Source organism: Numida meleagris, chromosome 2, assembly GCF_002078875.1.
Source record: "Numida meleagris isolate 19003 breed g44 Domestic line chromosome 2, NumMel1.0, whole genome shotgun sequence".
Lineage (NCBI taxonomy): Eukaryota > Metazoa > Chordata > Aves > Galliformes > Numididae > Numida > Numida meleagris.
The window spans coordinates 133221873-133241451 of record NC_034410.1 but is presented as its reverse complement, the minus strand read 5'-3'; the positions used below and the strand labels follow the sequence as shown (position 1 = coordinate 133241451).

At 41.0% G+C, this 19579-nt stretch overlaps 1 protein-coding gene across 5 annotated transcripts in view; it reads left to right on the top strand.

Moving 5' to 3' along the window:
* The window catches only part of TRPS1 (transcriptional repressor GATA binding 1), a 212907-nt gene that overhangs the window by 131742 nt on the left and 61586 nt on the right, over positions 1 to 19579 (top strand). For 3 of the 5 annotated variants that reach the window (XM_021385769.1, XM_021385768.1, XM_021385772.1), the window contains one exon: positions 9433 to 9492. The exons of the other annotated variants lie outside the window; for them this stretch is intronic. In XM_021385769.1, the coding sequence (XP_021241444.1) occupies positions 9433 to 9492 (60 nt within the window). The remainder of the gene's footprint in view (positions 1 to 9432; positions 9493 to 19579) is intronic. 5 annotated transcript variants of the gene reach the window in all.

The window sequence follows — 19579 nt, the reverse complement described above, 5'->3', positions numbered from 1 at the left end:
AGGCTCATACAATCCAGGATAAGGCTAAATGCAATTAAAAGGACTCCACTGAGGCCAAAATGGCAGAGGAGCCAGAGGAAACAGATGGATCTTGAAGTGTGGAATCATCATCATGAGGAAAGACTTTTTTTTTTTAAATAGAAAAAAAAAGAATTCTGTGTTAGGTAGTTAAAGCAACATGTGTTGTCCTAGAAAGCATAAACAACTTTAAAGTGACAATGACGCTCATTTGACTGATTAAGTGTAAAGGGGGAATTCCTCTTGAAGGTTACCTGTGGAATGAAAAAAGGATTGTCAGAATTACATGTGAAGAGCTTTGTGAATTTGCTTCTGATAAGCAAATGACAGAGTGACAAAACAGTTTAGTAACTTACCCAGTATATTAGGATTCATGGACTATCCAAAAGTTTTGCCCTCAGGCAAGACCTGTAGTAGTTACAGGAAAATGATTTATGCTTTGTAATAAACATTACTGCTCAATCTGTTTGATTGCTCAATGGTTAAAGTCCCCAAAGAAAAGTCTTAACTCAAATTAGGACTGGCATGCTTTATCTGTCAACTTTATGTAGTACTGTAAAAGTCATTCAGCTGACAGAAATATCAGCAGAATGTTTTATAGATTTTGCTCATATGAATCTTTGTATCAGTGGGGAGAAGTGATGGAGCTGTGGTGCTGTACGGCAGGATTAAAGTTGCGTGTAGATGAGTAGTTTCACTCAGTGGTTCACTGCAAATGAACATCTGGACTACATATTGGTTCCATGTGTGCAAATGAGATCAGCCCAAATAATGACCAGAATCAATCAGGCTTCAGCCTAAAAGTAACGTACACTGGTACTGATTTGTTAGACAACCAGAATTGGCAGCACCTTGCATAATTTGGCACCAACTGACAAAGATTAGACTGTTTTGGGGCCTGACCGGTTATTAATTTGAACACCCCCCCCCCCCCCCCCCCCCAAAATATTTTGCAAAGTAAAATCAGCTGCAGCTTATTTGTCCCTGCCCCCTCCTTTTCATACCAGCCCTAATTGTTTTAGACAAACAAGTGAGCTTGCGGCCTGTTCACTTTACACAGGAAGACATGAATTCTTTGATCCATACAATATTCTCTGGTTCAACCTTGGAGCTATTTACTAAGGAGATTTATTTGCAGACAGACAGTAAAGCAGTTCTTTACAAATGGAAATGAGTTCAGCTTCTTTGATATTTTGGCTCAAGTTTCTTCCCTCCTCTAGGAGCCATACAGCAAAACAATTAATATGAACCTGTTCTGTTTTCTTGTTTTCTAGAGAGTAGCATGGGCAAACGGGTAGAAATTGCCCAGATATTGAGGAGAGTTTTAAAGCAGTGTAAAACCTCTGGACTTGTGCTGAGGATGAAACAGAAGTTGCCTGGCTTTAGGCTTCAGACTAAACTTCAGACAGGGTTTGCCATGGCTTGTGACCCTTTTGACCAAAGCTGACCTCATTTTCAAATCACGTTGGACAAAAAAAAAAAAAAAAAGACATAAAAATCAAGTGAAATTCACCTTGTACTGATTTGAATTCCAGATTCACAGTAAAAAATAAATATATACTCAGGAAGATGTTTGCAGAAAATACTGTGAGTTTGCTTTCACAGAGTTCCAGAGGTGCTGTCACTGAACGTGCTGTCATTTTGCTCAGAAGTGTTTTCTTTGTCCTTTGGCTTAAGAAGAAGGAGACAGTCAGTCTGGTCAGTCTGGTGACAGAGAATGAGAGGACCTGAATGTTTCTCTGTCCCATTCTCGGCAAAATGAATGTAAAGCGACTGAAGGCAGTGAAGCTGCAGTGATACTGAATTGTTGCATGGGAGAAGAGAATTTGGCATACCTCCCTTGTTGGTCTCCTGGCATGTTGCAGGGTGCTTCCTTCACCCACCGTAAATTCAGGATTGGTGTATGAACCCTGGGAAGATACAAGAAATGGACTTTAAAATGTGTACTGCCTCCAAATGATTTTTATACTCTTATTTTTTATTCTTTGCTAATTATGCTGTATTTGATACAGTCCAGTCCCAAAAGATCTGTTGTTGTCTTTTAGGGATTGCTTCCATTAATTGTGACGTACAGCAGCCTTTAGGAACAGAAAGCAAGGAAACCAAAACTCCAGGTGGAAATTAAACAAGCAAAAAATAATTACCTACTCAGGTCAGGAGGGCTAACGCTCCCCTGACAAAAGCATGAGGGAATCTTTAATGATCACAGGTGGTGGAAAATTTCTGTGACTCAAACCAGGAGCAAGATGCCCAGCAGACGAGCAGCCCCTGGTAGCATGCTGGGGTGCTGGCTTAGCACTGACCCGGGGCATCAGCCAGTTCTGCTGAATCGCTGGTGATTTCGCTGGTGTGAGATCAGGAAACTGGCTGAGAAACTCGGTGCATCTCTGAAGCTGTACCCTGCTGAGTGTCTAGGCATTGCACAGCAATCTTTCTCTCCAGCTCTTGCCCCTGCCTGCCCTCGCAACCCTTTCAAGTTGCAGCAAGATCAAACGAGGTGGCTTGGGGTGATGGGGATGTTTGTTTTCTTACTGTGAATGGGCAGTGCTTGTGATGTGTGGCTCAGGCTGTAGGGATAACTGTTCGCTATGGAGAAGGGTGCTAGGTCCTGGAATCTATGATTCATCTGTTCTGGGAAAAATGATAACGAGATTATCAGGGATCTTTGAGCACAAAACATATTTTATCCTAACAAGCAGGTCATACTACTCTACTTACTGCATTCCTATGGTACTTTTCTTAAAATAAACCCCTGCTGTATGTGCATAAAAATATTGGAATCTGTCTGAAAATGTTTTCTTGTGCGCTGCCTAAATCAAAATGTATGTGCAAAACAGAAACCCCTCTATCTTCCCAGAGAACCTCATGCACAGAAAAAATCCTGCTTATATCTGTCATTTTTACTTTGACTACTCGTATCTGGTTTGAAAGAGTTATTGACGACATCCAACTGACATAAATTTCAGTTTGTGGGGGGAGTGAGACATTTTTGTGCGTGCTGTGCCATGTGGATAGCATCAACCTGCCCAGAAAAGGACAAAGATACCATCGTGCACTATCCATAATAAAACCAACTCTTAGAAACTCTTACTACTCCAGTGCAAGAAGCAAGCTTTCTATACAGTGATGGCATTTGACAATGAATCACTAAGCCTTCTTTTCCCGTCATCTCAGCATTCATTATGTTTAGTGACAAAGAATAAAAGAAAGGCTTTTTCTTCATAGTGTTTATGCCATGATTGTCTTGTTTGTAATCAGTAATTTGTTTCTTTGAAGGGATGTATTTCAGTATATGGACACGCCTTGCTGTGGTTGATTTTTTTGTTTGACTTGTTTGTTTTTCATAATGAAAATGTCTTTTCATGTGGGATTTTTTTGCCTTTGTCTCTTTTTTTATTTATTGAATGCCTCAGTGATGCTGATGAATGGTGATATGTAAATGAAACTGAAAAAAAATACGAGGACTAAAAGAGGTATCCCATTTTATAGCAGTTTAGAATTGTTTTTTACAGTTGCTACTTTAACATCTTAAGGATGGGGAAATGGTTCCTGTGCATCTGAATCCAGAAGGAACTGCTGTGATCACTTAGATTGGTTTGGTGGTTGCAGGATTTCCATATAGTAAATCCTGAATCAAGTTGCTACAGTCTGATTGCACTGGAACGTATCTTTTTAAGGATAGCCGGTTCAGATATCAAAGAGAGCAGATTATAGGAATTCCCGATGGTTTAGGTGTGTAGATGTAAACCTGGTTTCAGTTACGGAGGGAGCATAAGCGAGCTTCAGAGCTGACTGAATTGCACAACCAAAGCCATTAACACTGCGGTGATGCTTCTCTGTGTCAAGAGGATATTTCTTTCCATCATGTTCCCCAGGGGTTCTCCAAGATCAGGGCTCCTATGACATTGTAAATGCTTTATAGCTGCTTCATGTGGTAAAGTTCACCAGAAACAGTAGGACAGCGATACCATCATCTGCTGTATAGCTGTGCAGCGTGTTCCTTTGCAACTCCTCCCAGGGAGCGTTTGTGGTCCAACTCTGGGCTCATAGGCGCAGTTCAAAACAGTAGGAATTGCTTCATCCTCAGAGATTCTTGAATCTTCTCCCTTGGTTGTCATCTCCTGGCTCGCCTGTGCCAGATAACGGCTCATGTAGTTGTTTTCTTCAAAAGCACCTAGAAAGAAATTTTTGTTTGGCTTCACTTCTCTATTCTTAAAACGATCTTTCAGCAAGTAAAGATCTGAAGAAATGAGACTAACTTAATTGATACATTATGGGATACGATGTGCGTATGGATGTATGTATTGCGAGAAAGAAATGCATCCCTCTGTAGCTGTGCTTCTAGATGCAGAGTATCCCAACGTTGTGGAGTGTGGGGAGGAAGGGGGAGCAGCAACCCTAACTTTCTGCAGAGTGACTTTCTAAGGAATTTCCGCTGTGGAGTCTGTCACGGATTGGGCTCGTGTCCTGGGAAATATTACTTAGTTCTGTGTTTTAATTTTCTATTCAGAAAAGGGCACTAAAACTGCTGCTATTGCAGTATTAGTGGTAGAACCACAGCAACTGCTTTTCAAAGGCTGTGTGCTCATCTGCAGGTTATCCACAGTGGGTGATAATGTCACCGCTCTCATAGCCTACATCTAGATATTTGTTACCTCCTCCTAGCTCAGCTTAAGCCTGTTGGTTTTTAGTTTTGTTTTATTTTTCTCGATACGTGTGAGACCAGAGCTGCTATTGGACACAAGTAAAATTTAGGATACTGAGAAGATATAAAAAATGCCAGGTGTATGGTGATCAGATGCCAGTGGCCGCGGTCAGGAGGGAGGGTCGTCACACTGCAAAGGTGTGAGCTGGACCATGAGACACATTTCATTCCTGGCATTGCTCTGACCAGGCCTTTCCAGATGGGGCAGTGTTAAAAGCCATCATCAGCTGCAGTGGCAGCCCCACCTCCCAGCTGCTTGCATGTGCAGGAGGAAGCACTCAGCAGATTGGACAGAGTTGTTTACCAGTCTCTGTGGTTTGCACATCCCATATGGAGAAGCCTTGGCCTATGGTGCAGTGATCTCCAGGAGGTGTGGCTGAGGCATTTTGGAGGAAAAGGAGATAATGATGACCTGGATGAGGGCATTGAGAGCACCCTCAGTAAGTTTGCAGGTGACACCAAGCTGGCAGGAAGTGTCGGTCTGCCTGGGGGTAGCAAGGCCCTACAGAGAGATCTGGGCAGGCTGGATCTGTGGGCTGAAGCCATTGGGATGAGGTTCAACAAGACCAAGTGCCAGGTCCTGCACTTTGGCTGCAACAACCCCAGGCAACGCTACAGGCTTGGGGCAGAGTGGCTGGAAGACTGTGTGGAAGAAATGGACCTGGGGGTATTGGTTGATGCTCAGCTGAGCATGAGCCAGCAGTGTGCCCAGGTGGCCAAGAAGGCCAATGGCATTCTGGCTTGTATCAGAAACAGTGTTGCCTGTAGGAGTAGGGAAGTCATTGTCCCTCCGTACTCAGCCCTGGTGAGGCTGCACCTCAAGTACTGTGTTCAGTTTTGGGCCCCTCACTGGAAGATGTTGAGGCCCTGGAGCGTGTTCAGAGGAGGGCAGTGGAGCTGGTGAGGGGTCTGGAGCACAGGCCTTATGAGGAGTGGCTGAGGGAGCTGGGTTTGTTCAGTCTGGAGAAGAGGAGACTCAGGGGAGACCTTATTGCTCTCTATAACTACCTGAAGGGAAGTTATAGTGAGCTGGGGGTCAGCTTCTTCTCTCTTGTAACTAGTGACAGGATGAGGGGGAATGGCCTCAAGTTGCGCCAGGGGAGATTTAGGCTGGATGTTAGGAAATACTACTTTTCTGAAGGAGTGGTCAGGTGCTGGAATGGGCTGCCCAGGGAGGTGGTAGAGTCACCGTCCCTGGAGGTGTTCAAGAAACATTTAGATATAGTGTGGAGAGACATGGTTTAGTGGGGTTATTGTTGGTAGGTGAATGGTTGGACTGGATGATCTTGTAGGTCTTTTCCAACCTAGCTAATTCTATGATTCTATGATTCTAAGTCTTCGTCCTTTCACTTTTTGTGTTAGAGGTTTTCTTACTAAATGGTTGCTCTTCCCACTAAATGGCAACCTCTTATTCTGCGCCTTAGAAATAAAAATCAAATTTTGGAAAAGCAAGACCTGGTGTTCAGGGGGAAGGCAGATCCTGCAGGAGCACAAGGGTAGGGCAGGCAGCTCAGGAACTTCCAGACTGGAAGACTGGCACAGAACTGTTCAGAGTGGCCAAACCTCAGAGCATCCACCACTTGTTCAGAGCTGAATATTTCTGATTCCGTTCCTGAGCTTTAAGGTCACCAATTCTGGGACTCACGGTGTTTAGCTACCTCTGAACACAGCTTTTAGGGTACTGAGTTTGGTACCAAGGTTCCTAAAGTCTACCTCACTCCCATGTTTTTAGCAGCTACGGCCATCCTGAATTCAGCTACCGGGCTACCCTAACAACTCTGGCCTCTATAATCGGAAGAAAGAGCATAGCCTTTCCCTTTTCTGCCTTATCTTCTTCATACTTGATGGGATGCATTGTGAATAAGAATGCACCACAGGTCTGTGAGTTTCACCATCCCAGTGATGGCAGCCTTCCTTCTCCTTCCACCTTCAGTTATAAAATAGCTACCCATGTAAACTGGCCATTTATTTTGATATGTTCTAGGCTGCTCTAAGAACTGGAAAACAGGGTGCTGGCTAACGTGGAAGCCAGCAGCAAGGTGAATAGCTGAACCCTGAGCTATTCTGCAGTGTTAGACATATCAGCAGCTTTGCTTTATATCCTGCTCAAACTAGGTGACGTGCCAGCTTTTTTAGGCAGGTCTATTGTGATAGTTGTTCACAGTTGGTGCTGTGAAGTATGTCCCTTTTCCTTTCCAGATGCTCTGTGCTACCAAATAAGGGGAAAACTTGTGTTTCCCAATGCTATGATAAGTCAGAGGTATAAGTTACAGCTTTACCATATTGAGAAAGGAATGCAAAGTGCACCCTTCTCTATCAGCACAGAAAATGTTTATAGAATTCAGCTATAAGACATGGCAATATTCACTGAAGGAAGCTATATCACTGCTGAGAAGCAGTTATGGCATTTTCAGACTTGTTAATCTGCTTTTTAAGTTAAAAACTATTTTTGCTAGTTAGATTTCTCATTAGATATAATTCTATATTTTGTTCTTTTTGTCCTTGGCTAAAGTCCCTCACAACTAAATAAGAAAAAAAAAAAAAAAAGAATTGTATCAGCTCATTTTAGTTAGCTTCTGCTTTTGTATAACATTTTTTAATTTTTGTGCACAGCTGAATCTAGTTTAGTTAATAATAAAATATCCAGCAAAGGGGGATACATGAAAATGAACCTAATCTGTTCATCAGTTTGCAGTAGTTTATTTTTTTTCCTTTTCAGCATTTTTTTCTTGCTTTGGTTTAATGCGGTGCCTTGTCTGAGTGGAATAAAAATACCCAGTTCTGTTACCATGCTCTCCTAAAGCAGGAAATCAGCTTAAAAAAAAAGGCATTATCGGCCAAATCAGCTACACAATATGTTGCTAAGTTTCTCATTTTCAGATAGCTATTAAATAAATAAAAACAGAAACAGTGATTGGCACTTGGAAACCCAAATAACCATGAAATCTGAAGCATTTCCTTCTGCCAGAACATGGTGGATGTTGGGAGAATCTGTTAGCTTGCTTCTTAACTGTGCATAGAAATGCTCAAATGGACAAGAGAACATTCAGAGCTTTAACATTAGCCCATGGTGCTCCCTGTTTTCTTCAGAGGTGAGGGAGTTTTGCATTGAGAAATGCCCTCCTGGCTAACGCCAGTAAGTTGTGTAGGTTGTAGGTACACCTAGGTGCTGACCTGACTCTTGTTACCTCTTGGAGATGGCTCTCCAAGGAGGACACCTTTTCTGGAATGTTGTGGCGATGCTTTTGGGGCTGAGAAGCTCTCCAGGGCTCACCAGAAACATTCCTGCACAGCTGTGGTAACCACCACCACAACCACCAGAACCACCAGGCCCAGCCTGGACCCCTCTGGCCAAGGCTACTACTTTCTGACCTCCAGCAGGACGTCCAGTCACACATTGTGGTGTTGGCCTCTGTCTGTTTCTGGCTTGGTGGTTCTTTGATTTGCACATCTGATGAGAAGTTTGGTTTGGAGAGAGGGGAGGTGGAGATGAGGAATCCTGAGCAATCCGGAGATACAACGCAGCCTGCAGCCAGATGTGCTGATGGATGCTGCAAGGAAAGCATTTTGTTTTTAAACTGTCAGCACTGTCTGTGGCTTGATGGAATATTTTATCTTCATTTTAAACTTTTTACTCATTATTAAAATATTTAAATTGGCTGGTGTGAAATCCTGTAGGAGTAAGTAGAAGTTTATTTCAGGGCAGTGGTTCTTAAAAAGAGCCCCATAAGCACAGCCATGTACGGAGGCGACAGGGTATCGGTCCAGAGGAAAACTTACTGTCAGTTCAAATGTAATCCATATGTTAAAACTATAGAAAGGTTTTGTTAGTCTCATGGTTTGGCTAATATCAAGGAATGTTCCCTTGTGGGAGACTTTAACTTTTAAGATCACGTAATGATAAGTACTGTAATGAAATAATCTTTGGGGGTGATGTTGAAGCTGGACCACTGGTTTTGAAATTATGTTACATGTTGGTAGGTAATCACATTAGTTGTCTTGGGGGGCAGTGGGGACTGGTAACGACTCCATCTCACATACATTAAATACAAATAGCTCTGATACTGTGGTTTAAGGAACAGAGATCTGCTGTTCAAATGATTGTGCCATGGGTTTCTACCTCAAGAGAACAGGGGCTGACAATTTGTGAATGCCTTGCTGTACTTCCTAAGAAAGCAGGCAAGAAGGCAATGTGGCCATTCCTTGTTCACTGCAGGAATGTCAGTGTATCAGTAGCACTGACATGCTAGCATTGCAGTTGGATGAAAAAATGGGTGGTTGAAAAGAAATGGCTAAAAAAAACCACAAACATTCTCTTTTCTCTACATTTTAAGATAAGAATTTGCTCACAATCTCTGTTCAATTTTGCATAGTTCTAGGTCAGCCTGAAATGAGGTGCAAATTTACAAAAGGAACAGAAAATGGCTGCTGTTGAGATAAGCATGGGAGGAGGGGGCTGTCCAGGGAGCAATCAAGAAAGCTTTGGGTGTAGAAATGACTGTGGTACAGTTTGTTTCTCTGAAAATCAGAATAGGGTGAGACAGGCTGGGATCAAGGCCAAATTTTCAAAACAGCTCAGGGGCACCTAGATAAAGTGCTGGATTTTGGATTATGTTCTACTCTCAGGCATAAGGCAGTCAGACTTTGAGGGCATCAACGAGAGCTGAGTTCCATTGCAAATCCAAGTGCATACTACTTTCTTCCTCCAGGCTACTATCAGTGATCAGCGAGAGACTGTGTCCAGTACAAATGAGTCCAAATATGCAAGGGTAAGTCTATTCCTGAAATAAAGAGGTTATGCTACTTGAGACTGTCCAGTCTGGCTAAAAAAAAAAAAAAAAAGAAGTATTACCATATTCAATGTATTTGACTTGGAGTTGTTCATCCTGGCTAGCTGTGATGTTCTTCAAGGATGGAGAACTTCAGCATATTACTTGTTGGACAGGGAAACATCTTAAAACACACATAGTGCCACATGCAGAATTTTTTATGAGAGATGGTGATTTCCCTTAAATCTCATCAGTGATGAAGCTTAGCACTTGTGGTTTGGGATGACAGAGAAATAAATCATTCAAGCAACTTCAGCCACATTTTTTTTGTGTGTGTATGTGCTACATGTCATATATCCTACATATTTGCTTCTGCTGCAAATTCCAGTGATAGAAAAATAGACTAATATTTACCAATCAACTTGATTACATTTGACACAGTCGGTTTATACCATAATTTCTGTAAGTGACTTTCAGTTTAAAAAGAAGGAAATCCTTTAGCAGGTCATCAGCAGCTTTTCTGTACCTCCTCAACAAATTCTGTGGGAAACTGCTGGAAGACTGATGATGGTTACTAATATTTATTTATTTATATTACCATAGTTCCTTTAAAAACATGTTCCTCTCTTTTGCTATGAATTGCATGTTAGAAAAAGCGTTTGCACTCCCAAGTGTTTACAGTCTGCAATATTGCTTTAGAAAACTGACAATCTCAGTAAATGCTGACAGATAAAATGTTTGCTACAGCTTCTAGCTGCTTCAAACTTTTTGCCTCAAATACAAGGAAAGCAAATTCAAGATACACTTCTGATATGTTACTGCTAATGTTGTAGCTCCTTTCTTAGCTTCCGTTTTAAACCACATTAACAGCAACCGTACTGAAATGGAGTCTCAAACAAAAACAGAATACAAGCAAAGAAAAAGCTTTCCTAATGACATCATAGCAATTATCTTTCAGAAATGCTGTATTTTATTGTTGATCAGACAAGAACTTTGGATGAGATGTATGTATGCACATACTTAACAGTCTAAGCGTTATTGGAAGACAGACGATACACTATATCTTTCACTTATTTATATTGATGTTTGTGTTGCTCATCTACACAAAATAAATTTTACAAAAGTATTTTAACTTTAAGAGGTTGAATATTATTGAATACTTATTGTTTTTATTACAGCTGTAGAAGTGACACTTAACATAAGTTTACAAGTATTTTTTCACTGTGATATTAAAAAGCCCATTCAAAGTAAAAAGTATAATGTCAATGTTATAGACAATAAAATTTACTTTTATTAAGTCTGTATTTTCATTCAAAATATATGTGCTTCTTTTGTGATGTTACTGTTCTTGCTAGTCTTGTTCTTTCTTCAAGCATGAATCTCGTTATAATCATGTCATGGACACTTCAGAAAAAATCCTGAAGGACAGGAAAGTTGTGGGTCCATTACTGCAAACAAAAGAAATTTGATAGGAAGGACAATGAATACATGTCTTTCTGAGGTACAGTAATTCATGGAATGGTCGTTCCTTGTAATGCTGTGTGTCATTTTTAAATCCTTAAGGTTTAAATTCTAGTAGTAGTATCCAAAATGTGCTAGGTGCTTCCCTAACGTAGTTTCCCCACATTGTTGCATCAAGTGTATGCAAAGAACAATTATATTTGCACATGTAAATGGCATCTAAGTGTATTCATACGTTTAAGTAAAGGTACAGTTTGTTGACTTATATTTTATTTTACAATATTTCTGTGGGATCTGTGTCTGCTTGATTTTAAAATAAATGTTTTTGTAAATGTGAACTAAAGCAAGAGTCTAAGAGGTATGCTGCTAGATGGATGGTCAAGTTATTTTCCAAACCAGCGATTTCTGAAAGCCGATAGGTACTACCTCTTCCCTCCTCCCCACTGAATCAAATCATTTGTCCACATTCCTCTGGATCATCCGTCTTCAGACAGTAGACATCTTTCAATCCTCCTTTCTCTCCATCATCCTCATACTGCCCTAATATTTATTTGAAGCTCTCTGTTATGCTATCAATAGGAAACAGATCCATCACACAGCTGAAGTTATAATCGCAGGTGGGTTGGTGTCCCTATTCTTCGCACATCAGTGCTCAAATTTCTGTATTTGGGGTCATTTGTTGAGAAGAGAGTTGAAAAAAATCTCACTTTCCTCCCTTTGCGTGAGTAAAACCAGAAAACCAGAGAAGTCAGTGTTTTTACTATTGAAGCAGTCTGAAGTCAGTAACACACCACTCCTGAAACTGCATATTAGTATTCAAATGTCTAAAAATATGCCCAGGTCATACTAATTTATCTGCTACTAGTAAGTGTCATCACACGACTTGTCCTTCCCACTATTTGCCATGGCTCTGTAGGCCATGTTAAATAATGATTTATCTCCAGTGTGTTGTCCGTCTAGTTCAAGTTACTGGCTGAATGGTGCCTGTGAGTGTCTCCACTATCTGCCTATCGGGGTCGAAGTACAGGTTCCCAGCAGATAAGTCTCTGACTCGACTGGCTGTTCTACTGTTCAGAAACTTGAGGATTATCCTGAGATGCCACTTTCCCTTCCTGCTCTGCTGTGAATTTCACCTCTCCCTCTACTACCTCCGCACAGTGAGAGATCAGGCTACAAAGCTCCACCCAAGTAATTTCCTAAGAAACACTTGACATCAGTAGCTATGAGCAGCAAGAGAGACCAGTCACACTCAGACTTACTTTGTCCTGTCGAGATGGCTGTGAAGTAACAAACATCATCCTTGCTTGACAAGAAATTGTAGCCTAGAGGAACAATGCCTAGGCGTGTGATTTAGAAGAACTCCTAACATATAATATGTTTTTTCAGAGTGTAGAGCAGTAAAAGCGATAATTTTGATTGGATACCACCTGTAGGGAGAATAAAAGCAGGATAATTCTGACTGTAGGCCTGTGTGACAAAAGGCACACGTGCATTTTGACTGATAAACAAAAGTTGGTTTATAGGCAGCTTCTGTGAAACAGCATCTCGAACTGTTTTGGCTTTTGGCAACCTTGTTTTGCTAATGAGATACCAGTGGAAACAAAGGCCATATCTGTTCCTGTCAACTGGAACTTGTAATAAATAGAGACATAAAGATGTGGAATTAGAACTGTGTGGGATTTTGGAGGCGGAGTGGTATTTTCTTTCTTTTTTTTCTTAATGAGGAGCTTATGTATAATGTGCTTATTCTCTGTTATCAGTGCAAGGAGTCCCTTATGGAAATGTAGGAGCTGGGTTAGATCTTTCAGGATGCGACTGATTTTTAACTGTTCTGTGTTTTGATTCTCTCATAAGCTCCTATCTCATAAGTGTGTTGAAAACCAAAGTCTTGAACTCTCAGAGAAGATGAGGCACTGAAATCTCTGATTTAGCTTACCTTTATCTGAGCCTTATATGAGTAAATTGTAGTCACTAACCTTTGGAATAGGGTAGCAAAACTGTATGAAATGTTTTAAATAGGGAGATAAAATATTAATGTTGATGCTGTGCTGGTTCTATTTGTCTGTAGAATTATTCATTTTCTGTTATTAGGTATTGATGCTGCAAAACACATGTAACTTTGCTGCCAGAACTATTGCCTTCACATAACTACATAGTTTTAACACTTAATCGTAGAGGTAGGTATGTACACAAATGACAGTTTCTCAGCTGTAGTGTCCTGAAAAGTAGCATTGCTTCTCATATCCTGGTGTTATATACTCTTTAGTTAAAAAGGACTATTGAAGTGAGAAAGACATTGCTGTGTTGCTTCAGGCTGAAGGCCCCTAGGTTCCTTTACCCCTGGTTGTGTCCGTCTTGTGAGGACTGGAACAGGATGGGAGGCAGGTTTGAGGAAACCCCACTGAATTACCTGGGCACGAGCCTTAAGTAGCAGGTTCTTGCAGTTAAGTGGGATTTGGGAGTGCAGGCTATATGAATACCTCTGTGCTTTAACGGAGCCTCCATTAAACACCTCTGCATGAAGTGGCATTTAACATGGTGTGTTGTGATGTCATGTGTTTCAGACTTTTTCCTATTCCTCAAAAATGGCTGCTAGGAAATAGCTATTTCTATCCCAGTACAGAAAATGATCCTTACATCATCCCTTACCACTGAGGCCATCTGCCGTGTTTTGGTAGCATCAAACTGCCTCAGACTCGAGAACAGAGTGGTTGCATTCATACTGCTTTTCTGGAGGTGGACCTTGGTCCATGCTAACTCCTCACAATTGTTTTGCTAGACAGAATAGGAATAATCTCAGTGATTTTTGCCACAGCTGAACGATGTAGATAACCAAGTTCCAGTGTCTGGAAGTATTTCCTGGCTCTTTCTAGATGAGAGCTAGCCAGTGGGTTTATGGTCCCTGTAGAATTAACACACAAGTCTCACATAAGTTGATGGGATTTACAAATATATTGCTCCCTTGGATTTAACTCATGGTCACACAGAGATTTCATTGACTTCAGTTTGTTGTGTGGTATACAAATGCTAGGACCCAACCAAGCATGAAATTACCGAATGAAACTGCTGGTTAGGAAAGAGGCTATTTGTGAGTGATCTTGTGTTTAATCAAAGACCAGTTCTTGTTGGGTTGAAGAGAAAGTCCGTGAATTTGTAGGTGGAAATGGGCAAAGTTATGGTGGTGAATTGGGATAAGAAAGTGGAAAAAATGTGTACTTTTATGGAGTAATTATGTACACAAAAGCACATTTTCCATTCCTGTTTTCCCCACTCCATGCTTTAATTTTTCTTGACATTGGATCCATTATGGTATCGTATGAGTTTCGTCACAGAAGTAAATAACAGCTTGTTTCCTTGGGAGCGATTGAAAAACAGAGTAAAAACAGCACTTACTGTTTTTGAAAGTTGTCAGATTGTCATGGCAGTGAAGTGTTGCATCATGTTGTCATGACAACTCAAATTATAAAAACTGATTTAAAGAGAAATAAAAGCACTCTTCAGTGCTGAAAATCGTGCAACTTTAAAGGGTTCAGCTTTTATTTTCTTGTTCTGCCTCCCTTATGTTTGTAAAGAGGTGGGCAATATTCATTCAGGACTCTCACCAAATAAAGACTTGCAGGGCACAGTGACTCAAGGAGCTGTGGACCAGACCATCACCATCCAGAACTGGGGGAAAGCCAAAATGGAATGCAAAGGGATATTTATTTGTTTTTCTTTTTTCTTCTTCTTACCTTTTTGCACAATTTTTCATTCAAGCAGCTCTTTACAATATTGTTAAGATAAACAGATACCACACACTGTGGGTTTGTCAGGAATAAAGAGCAGTGAAACTGTGATGTGTTCAACCTGTTTAGAGATTCTGGTGCAATTTCAAGAGCCCTCAGCAGTGACCTGTTTCTGTTTCTCCGTCAAAATCAAGGAGCATTTACTTACTGTGCCAATGGCTAGAGAGCAGAAGTAGGTTAGTGCTGACCGCTATTGAAGTCTCATTCTCTCTTCAGAGTGTGCTCAGAATGATTCAGGCTGTTTAACAAAGAGTGGGAATGAGCTGCAGAACCAAAATAAGATAAACAAACAAACAAAAAAAGGTGAATCATGCAGTTTGTCAGTTCCTGTGAGATAGCTGTCACCAACACCAAAACACTGACACTAAACTGCTAAACAGCAGCAAAACCCCTTGCTCGAGCAAGATCAAGAAAAATTTGATTTATCACAGTGTGTTGGTCTTGTAACGCAGCTTTATGCAATCCAGTCCTCACATGTATGGAGAGGACAATGTTTATGTATGTCTGTACAGTCATTTCTGCTCCTGTTCTTACCCAACAACTTCTCAGGCTCTCATCCTGTTCCATCTGGATCTTGCAGATGGGCAAAGATAATGTTCCTGTGAGTTCCAGGGAAGCAGGCTGCCATGCAGAGCGGTCTGGAGAGCTCTGCCTGCAGGCAGGAGCATGCGCTCCGGATGCGACTTCAAAGGGAGCTTGCACAGGAAGCAGCTCTTACAGATGATCCAAGTGCAAAAGGAGCTCACTGTTAATCATTTGACGCTTATCTATAAGCAACCAATTTTAACTGGTTTTCATAAATTGTCTAATTGTCTGAGGGAATGGAATGTGTTTTAGAAATGGATTGCATGGCATGAAATCTTCAGGTACTTAAGAGAGAAAAGCAATTCTCTGTAAAGGAGATGGCCACAGAGGTGGAGAAGGCCTGTCTACTTTAGGCATGGTCTGAATCTTTCTTAAATCATCCCTTTTTTATTTCTGTACTGGGGGAAACTACCATTTTCAAAGTCCTTTATGTTGAGTAGTTCCGTAACAGATGTTAAATGATCAGTTGAGAAAAAGTTGTTCCTCCTAAAACTGTTTGCCTGTCACATTAGGTGCTTTCCCATTCACAATTCAGAACTCAAGCAGTTTTCAATAAAATAACATAAGATCATAATGGAGAGATGTATTTCTTGTTCTCTTCATTTAAAAGAAAACAGCTTTATTTTAAATATAGACGCACAAATTGTATATGTTACAGCTTAAAACTACAGTGAGGAACAGTCATCTTAGGAACAAGAGACAATCTGTGAACTGCCACTGTGATTAATGAGTGATTCAGGGAGTTAACAGAACGGACTAGAAATGAAACATTTTGGTGGTCCAAACAACAATTGTATCTAAAGCCATAGGAGATGATCATTCGCCTTGCAGTGCACTGAACAGTGCATTAGTCACTTCTGTCTTTTGCAATCTTCCCCAACATTTGCAGTCAGTCTGTTAACTGTACTCAGTGCCTGTGCAGCAGCCTGAAATGACCGTATCTCTGTGACTTTACCAGTGGTGGGGAAAAAGAAATAGAAGTATAGTGTGATTATATATACCTAGGCATCAGGAGAGTTTTAGCTGCTCTTGAGCCGTGTTGCAGGTGCAGGTGTGGTGGTTGGGGCTGCATATGATGAGCAGAGATCGGTGCGAAGGTGGGAAAGCTCTCTGCCGTCACAGCCATCTCCATTGGCAGCATCTAGCCTTGCTGTGGGCAAGAATTTAATTCTCCCTTCCTTAACCCAACATCAGTGCTGTATCTCTGATTTCACGTTTTAACTGCACACCCAAGATATTAACTGTCATGTCCCGAACAGGCTGGAGCTCACCCTGCATTTCTCAGTGCCTGGACCTGTGCCACAGCAGGCCAGAGCTGATACATTCAGGCTTTCAAAAGCATAGTGCTACTTTTACTAAATTCAAACCAAGCCATTCTGTGTAGTGTTCCTGACATGACTGATGCATAGTGGATGATTCATGGCTGGGTTTGCAGCACGTCTCTCTCACCCACTGCCTGTTTCTGCTGTTTACTCATGTGTTTACGCCAGGCAGCAGAATGTATGTCTGAACCTGCACCACACTGTTAGATGAGTGTACCATAAATGGGTATTTATTAATTACATGTTTTTTGTATCCATCTAGATGGTATATTGCTGATGCACATACTTGTAGAATCAGTGCTTTTGCCAGTGGGTCCTTTTGTTGAGGCCAGAGGAAAAGAGAGAAATGTGGAAATCATTTCAAGTCTGATTTTTTACATGAACTAGCTGGTAACTCCTGTCTGTAACATTTTTTGATCTAATTGCATCGCTTTCAGTCTATCTAGTGCTGCCTCTCCAAATCACCAGTTAAGAGCCATGCAAGTTGCAGCATGTTCCGGGCATTAATAGTGGCCAGGTAGTATTATACTATTTTTAATGAATGTCTGTTTTCTATTCTTTGCTATGCTTTCTTTGGAAAGAGGCCCATGTAACAAAGTATTAAGAAAACACACTCCTGCCCTGGAATGTGTATATTAGCTGCAGATTATTTCCTATTAGCAGATTAGCTGCAAGGCTATTGGCTCTGAAAGGTCTTTGAGCGTATTTTGTTTTGTAACTGATTCAAGCCATGGGAGAGAATTGCCACCCTGATTGGGAAGAAGAATTAGCTACTGTTGCCATGGCCACTGGAGCTCACACTCGCATTGTTAACTCCAGTGCCCTCCGATGAGATGCCACAGCGTGAGCTCCTTGGCTTTGTTAATGAAATGATAGAATATGGTTTTTTGGGCAGGCAAGGAGCAGGCTGGGTAAATCTCCTGTGAGAGATATGTGAAATGGTATTTTTTTTTCCCTTTTTTTCTTGAATTTGGTGTCTGATTTAGGAAGAACTGCTGCTTTACGCTACCTCAGCGATGTTAGGCTGTGAAATCAGTGGTGTGAGACTGCCTGTAACCCGTTGGAGGGGATGGAGCTGGTCTTGCTCCTTTGCTATGGAGTGCCAACCTGTGGGAACCTGCTGAATCCAGCACAGGAGAGAGGACTGAGTTAGGGCAGCCCACACAGGCATCCAGATAGGATTATGAAGCACATCAGGGCCTGCAGAAACTGGAGAAACAATCAGTGTTTGTTAGGGCTGCTGTAAACTACAGTAGCTGTAGTGCTGTCTGTCTAGCTGCAGGCAAGAAGTGCAGGACAAGTTTACTTTCCCATCTCTTTGGCAGAGATTGATTTCTTGCCTGGACTCTGAGGTTTGGCACTTAACACCCATCCCTTGGAAGTGATAGTTTGAATACAGGAGAATAAAAAAGTGTCAACAACAGAGTTAAAAAGAGCATTAAAAATGTATGAAACTAAATATAATGTATTTGTGAAATAAATGAGTATATTTGACTAACCACTGGTAGACTGGGATCACATTCATACATCTAACTCTGTTTAACTTTTAAGGGAGTTTCAAACACAGAAATATATACTACTGGAACTTAAATCCATGGGAATGGTAAACAGAAGATAATGATACTGATGGCTACATATGAAACTCTTGAAATGTGTGCAAGTAATTTTGAGCAAAATGCTTATTTTCTTTTTAAATCTATTTTCTCCCTTCTCTCACATTCAAAGTTAGAAGAATTGGTCACCTTAATTAAATCTCCTTACATTTCCAAACTCTTTACTTAAAACCACTTTATGAGATTGTGTAACATGTGGAAATGAGCCAAAGAAATGTATTTCCACTGGCATAGTAAAGTGTTGGCATTGGGTATTTTTCAGCTCAGCAGCAGGGTGTGGATGATAGGCCAGCATGCGTATAATGTGTGTCACACTGTATGGAACGGAGCAACCTACCACATGGGTGGTAATGGGGCTGTGTCACTGCAGCTCACTGCTTTTTATAATGGATATTTTTAAATGATTGCAGACTTATCCTGGGAAAAATCATGGTAGAGATTATTACAGAGACTATTAGAAGCATACACACTGTTCATGATGGTTTCTCAACAAGGTTGAGTTTTACAGTCAAGATATTTGCAGGAAGGAAAACAGTATCTCCTGGTAAGGAGTTACAAGCAGGGCTGCCCTTGCTACAGAGCCTCCTTCAGTCTAGGGCTTTTGCTTTTCTTGTTTATCCTTGCATAGGTCTGCTTTTCCCCTTCTTCTACATTTATTGCTTTCAGTTTCTGCAGAGGCTAAAGAGGATCATGTAGAAGATGAATGAATACGTGCAAAAATGCAAAAGTAGAAAGGCATCAGCATGGCAGCACAGTCCCGGCCTCTGTACTTTCTTGTTCAGTAGAGTTCTGCCCAGTTGGCATTTGGTACTGCTGATCATCTGTCACATCAAAGTAAATGGTTAATAAATCTAGGAATACTAAAAAGCTACTCTAAAATATAAGCTACCTGTGCAGCAGGGCAAAAGTTCAGCTTTATACAACTATTTCTTTCACTGTGAAAAAAAAAAAATCTTACCACATAACAAAGTAGGAAGATAGCTGTTGAAGTAGAAAATATACGTGTATATATGTATATGTATTTATCTCTATATATTTACTTCTCAATATCTCTGTAAATTTGACAGAAAGGTTTTATGGTTTGTAGAACCCATCTTCATGCTTCAAAACTTTTGGAAGTCATACAACTTTTGGGAGGAATGCATTTTGACCCAGAAGTCACTTGTAGATCATTTTCTGTTGTAACTGAAACCTTAATGCACAGGTTGTTTATGCTGAAAACAGGGCTGATAGTGGGCAGAGTAGTGCAGAAATAGCAACTGTCATTTGGGGCCAGGGAAAAGGGTCAGGTCTTTATTTTGGTCTCATAGATACCAGTGAA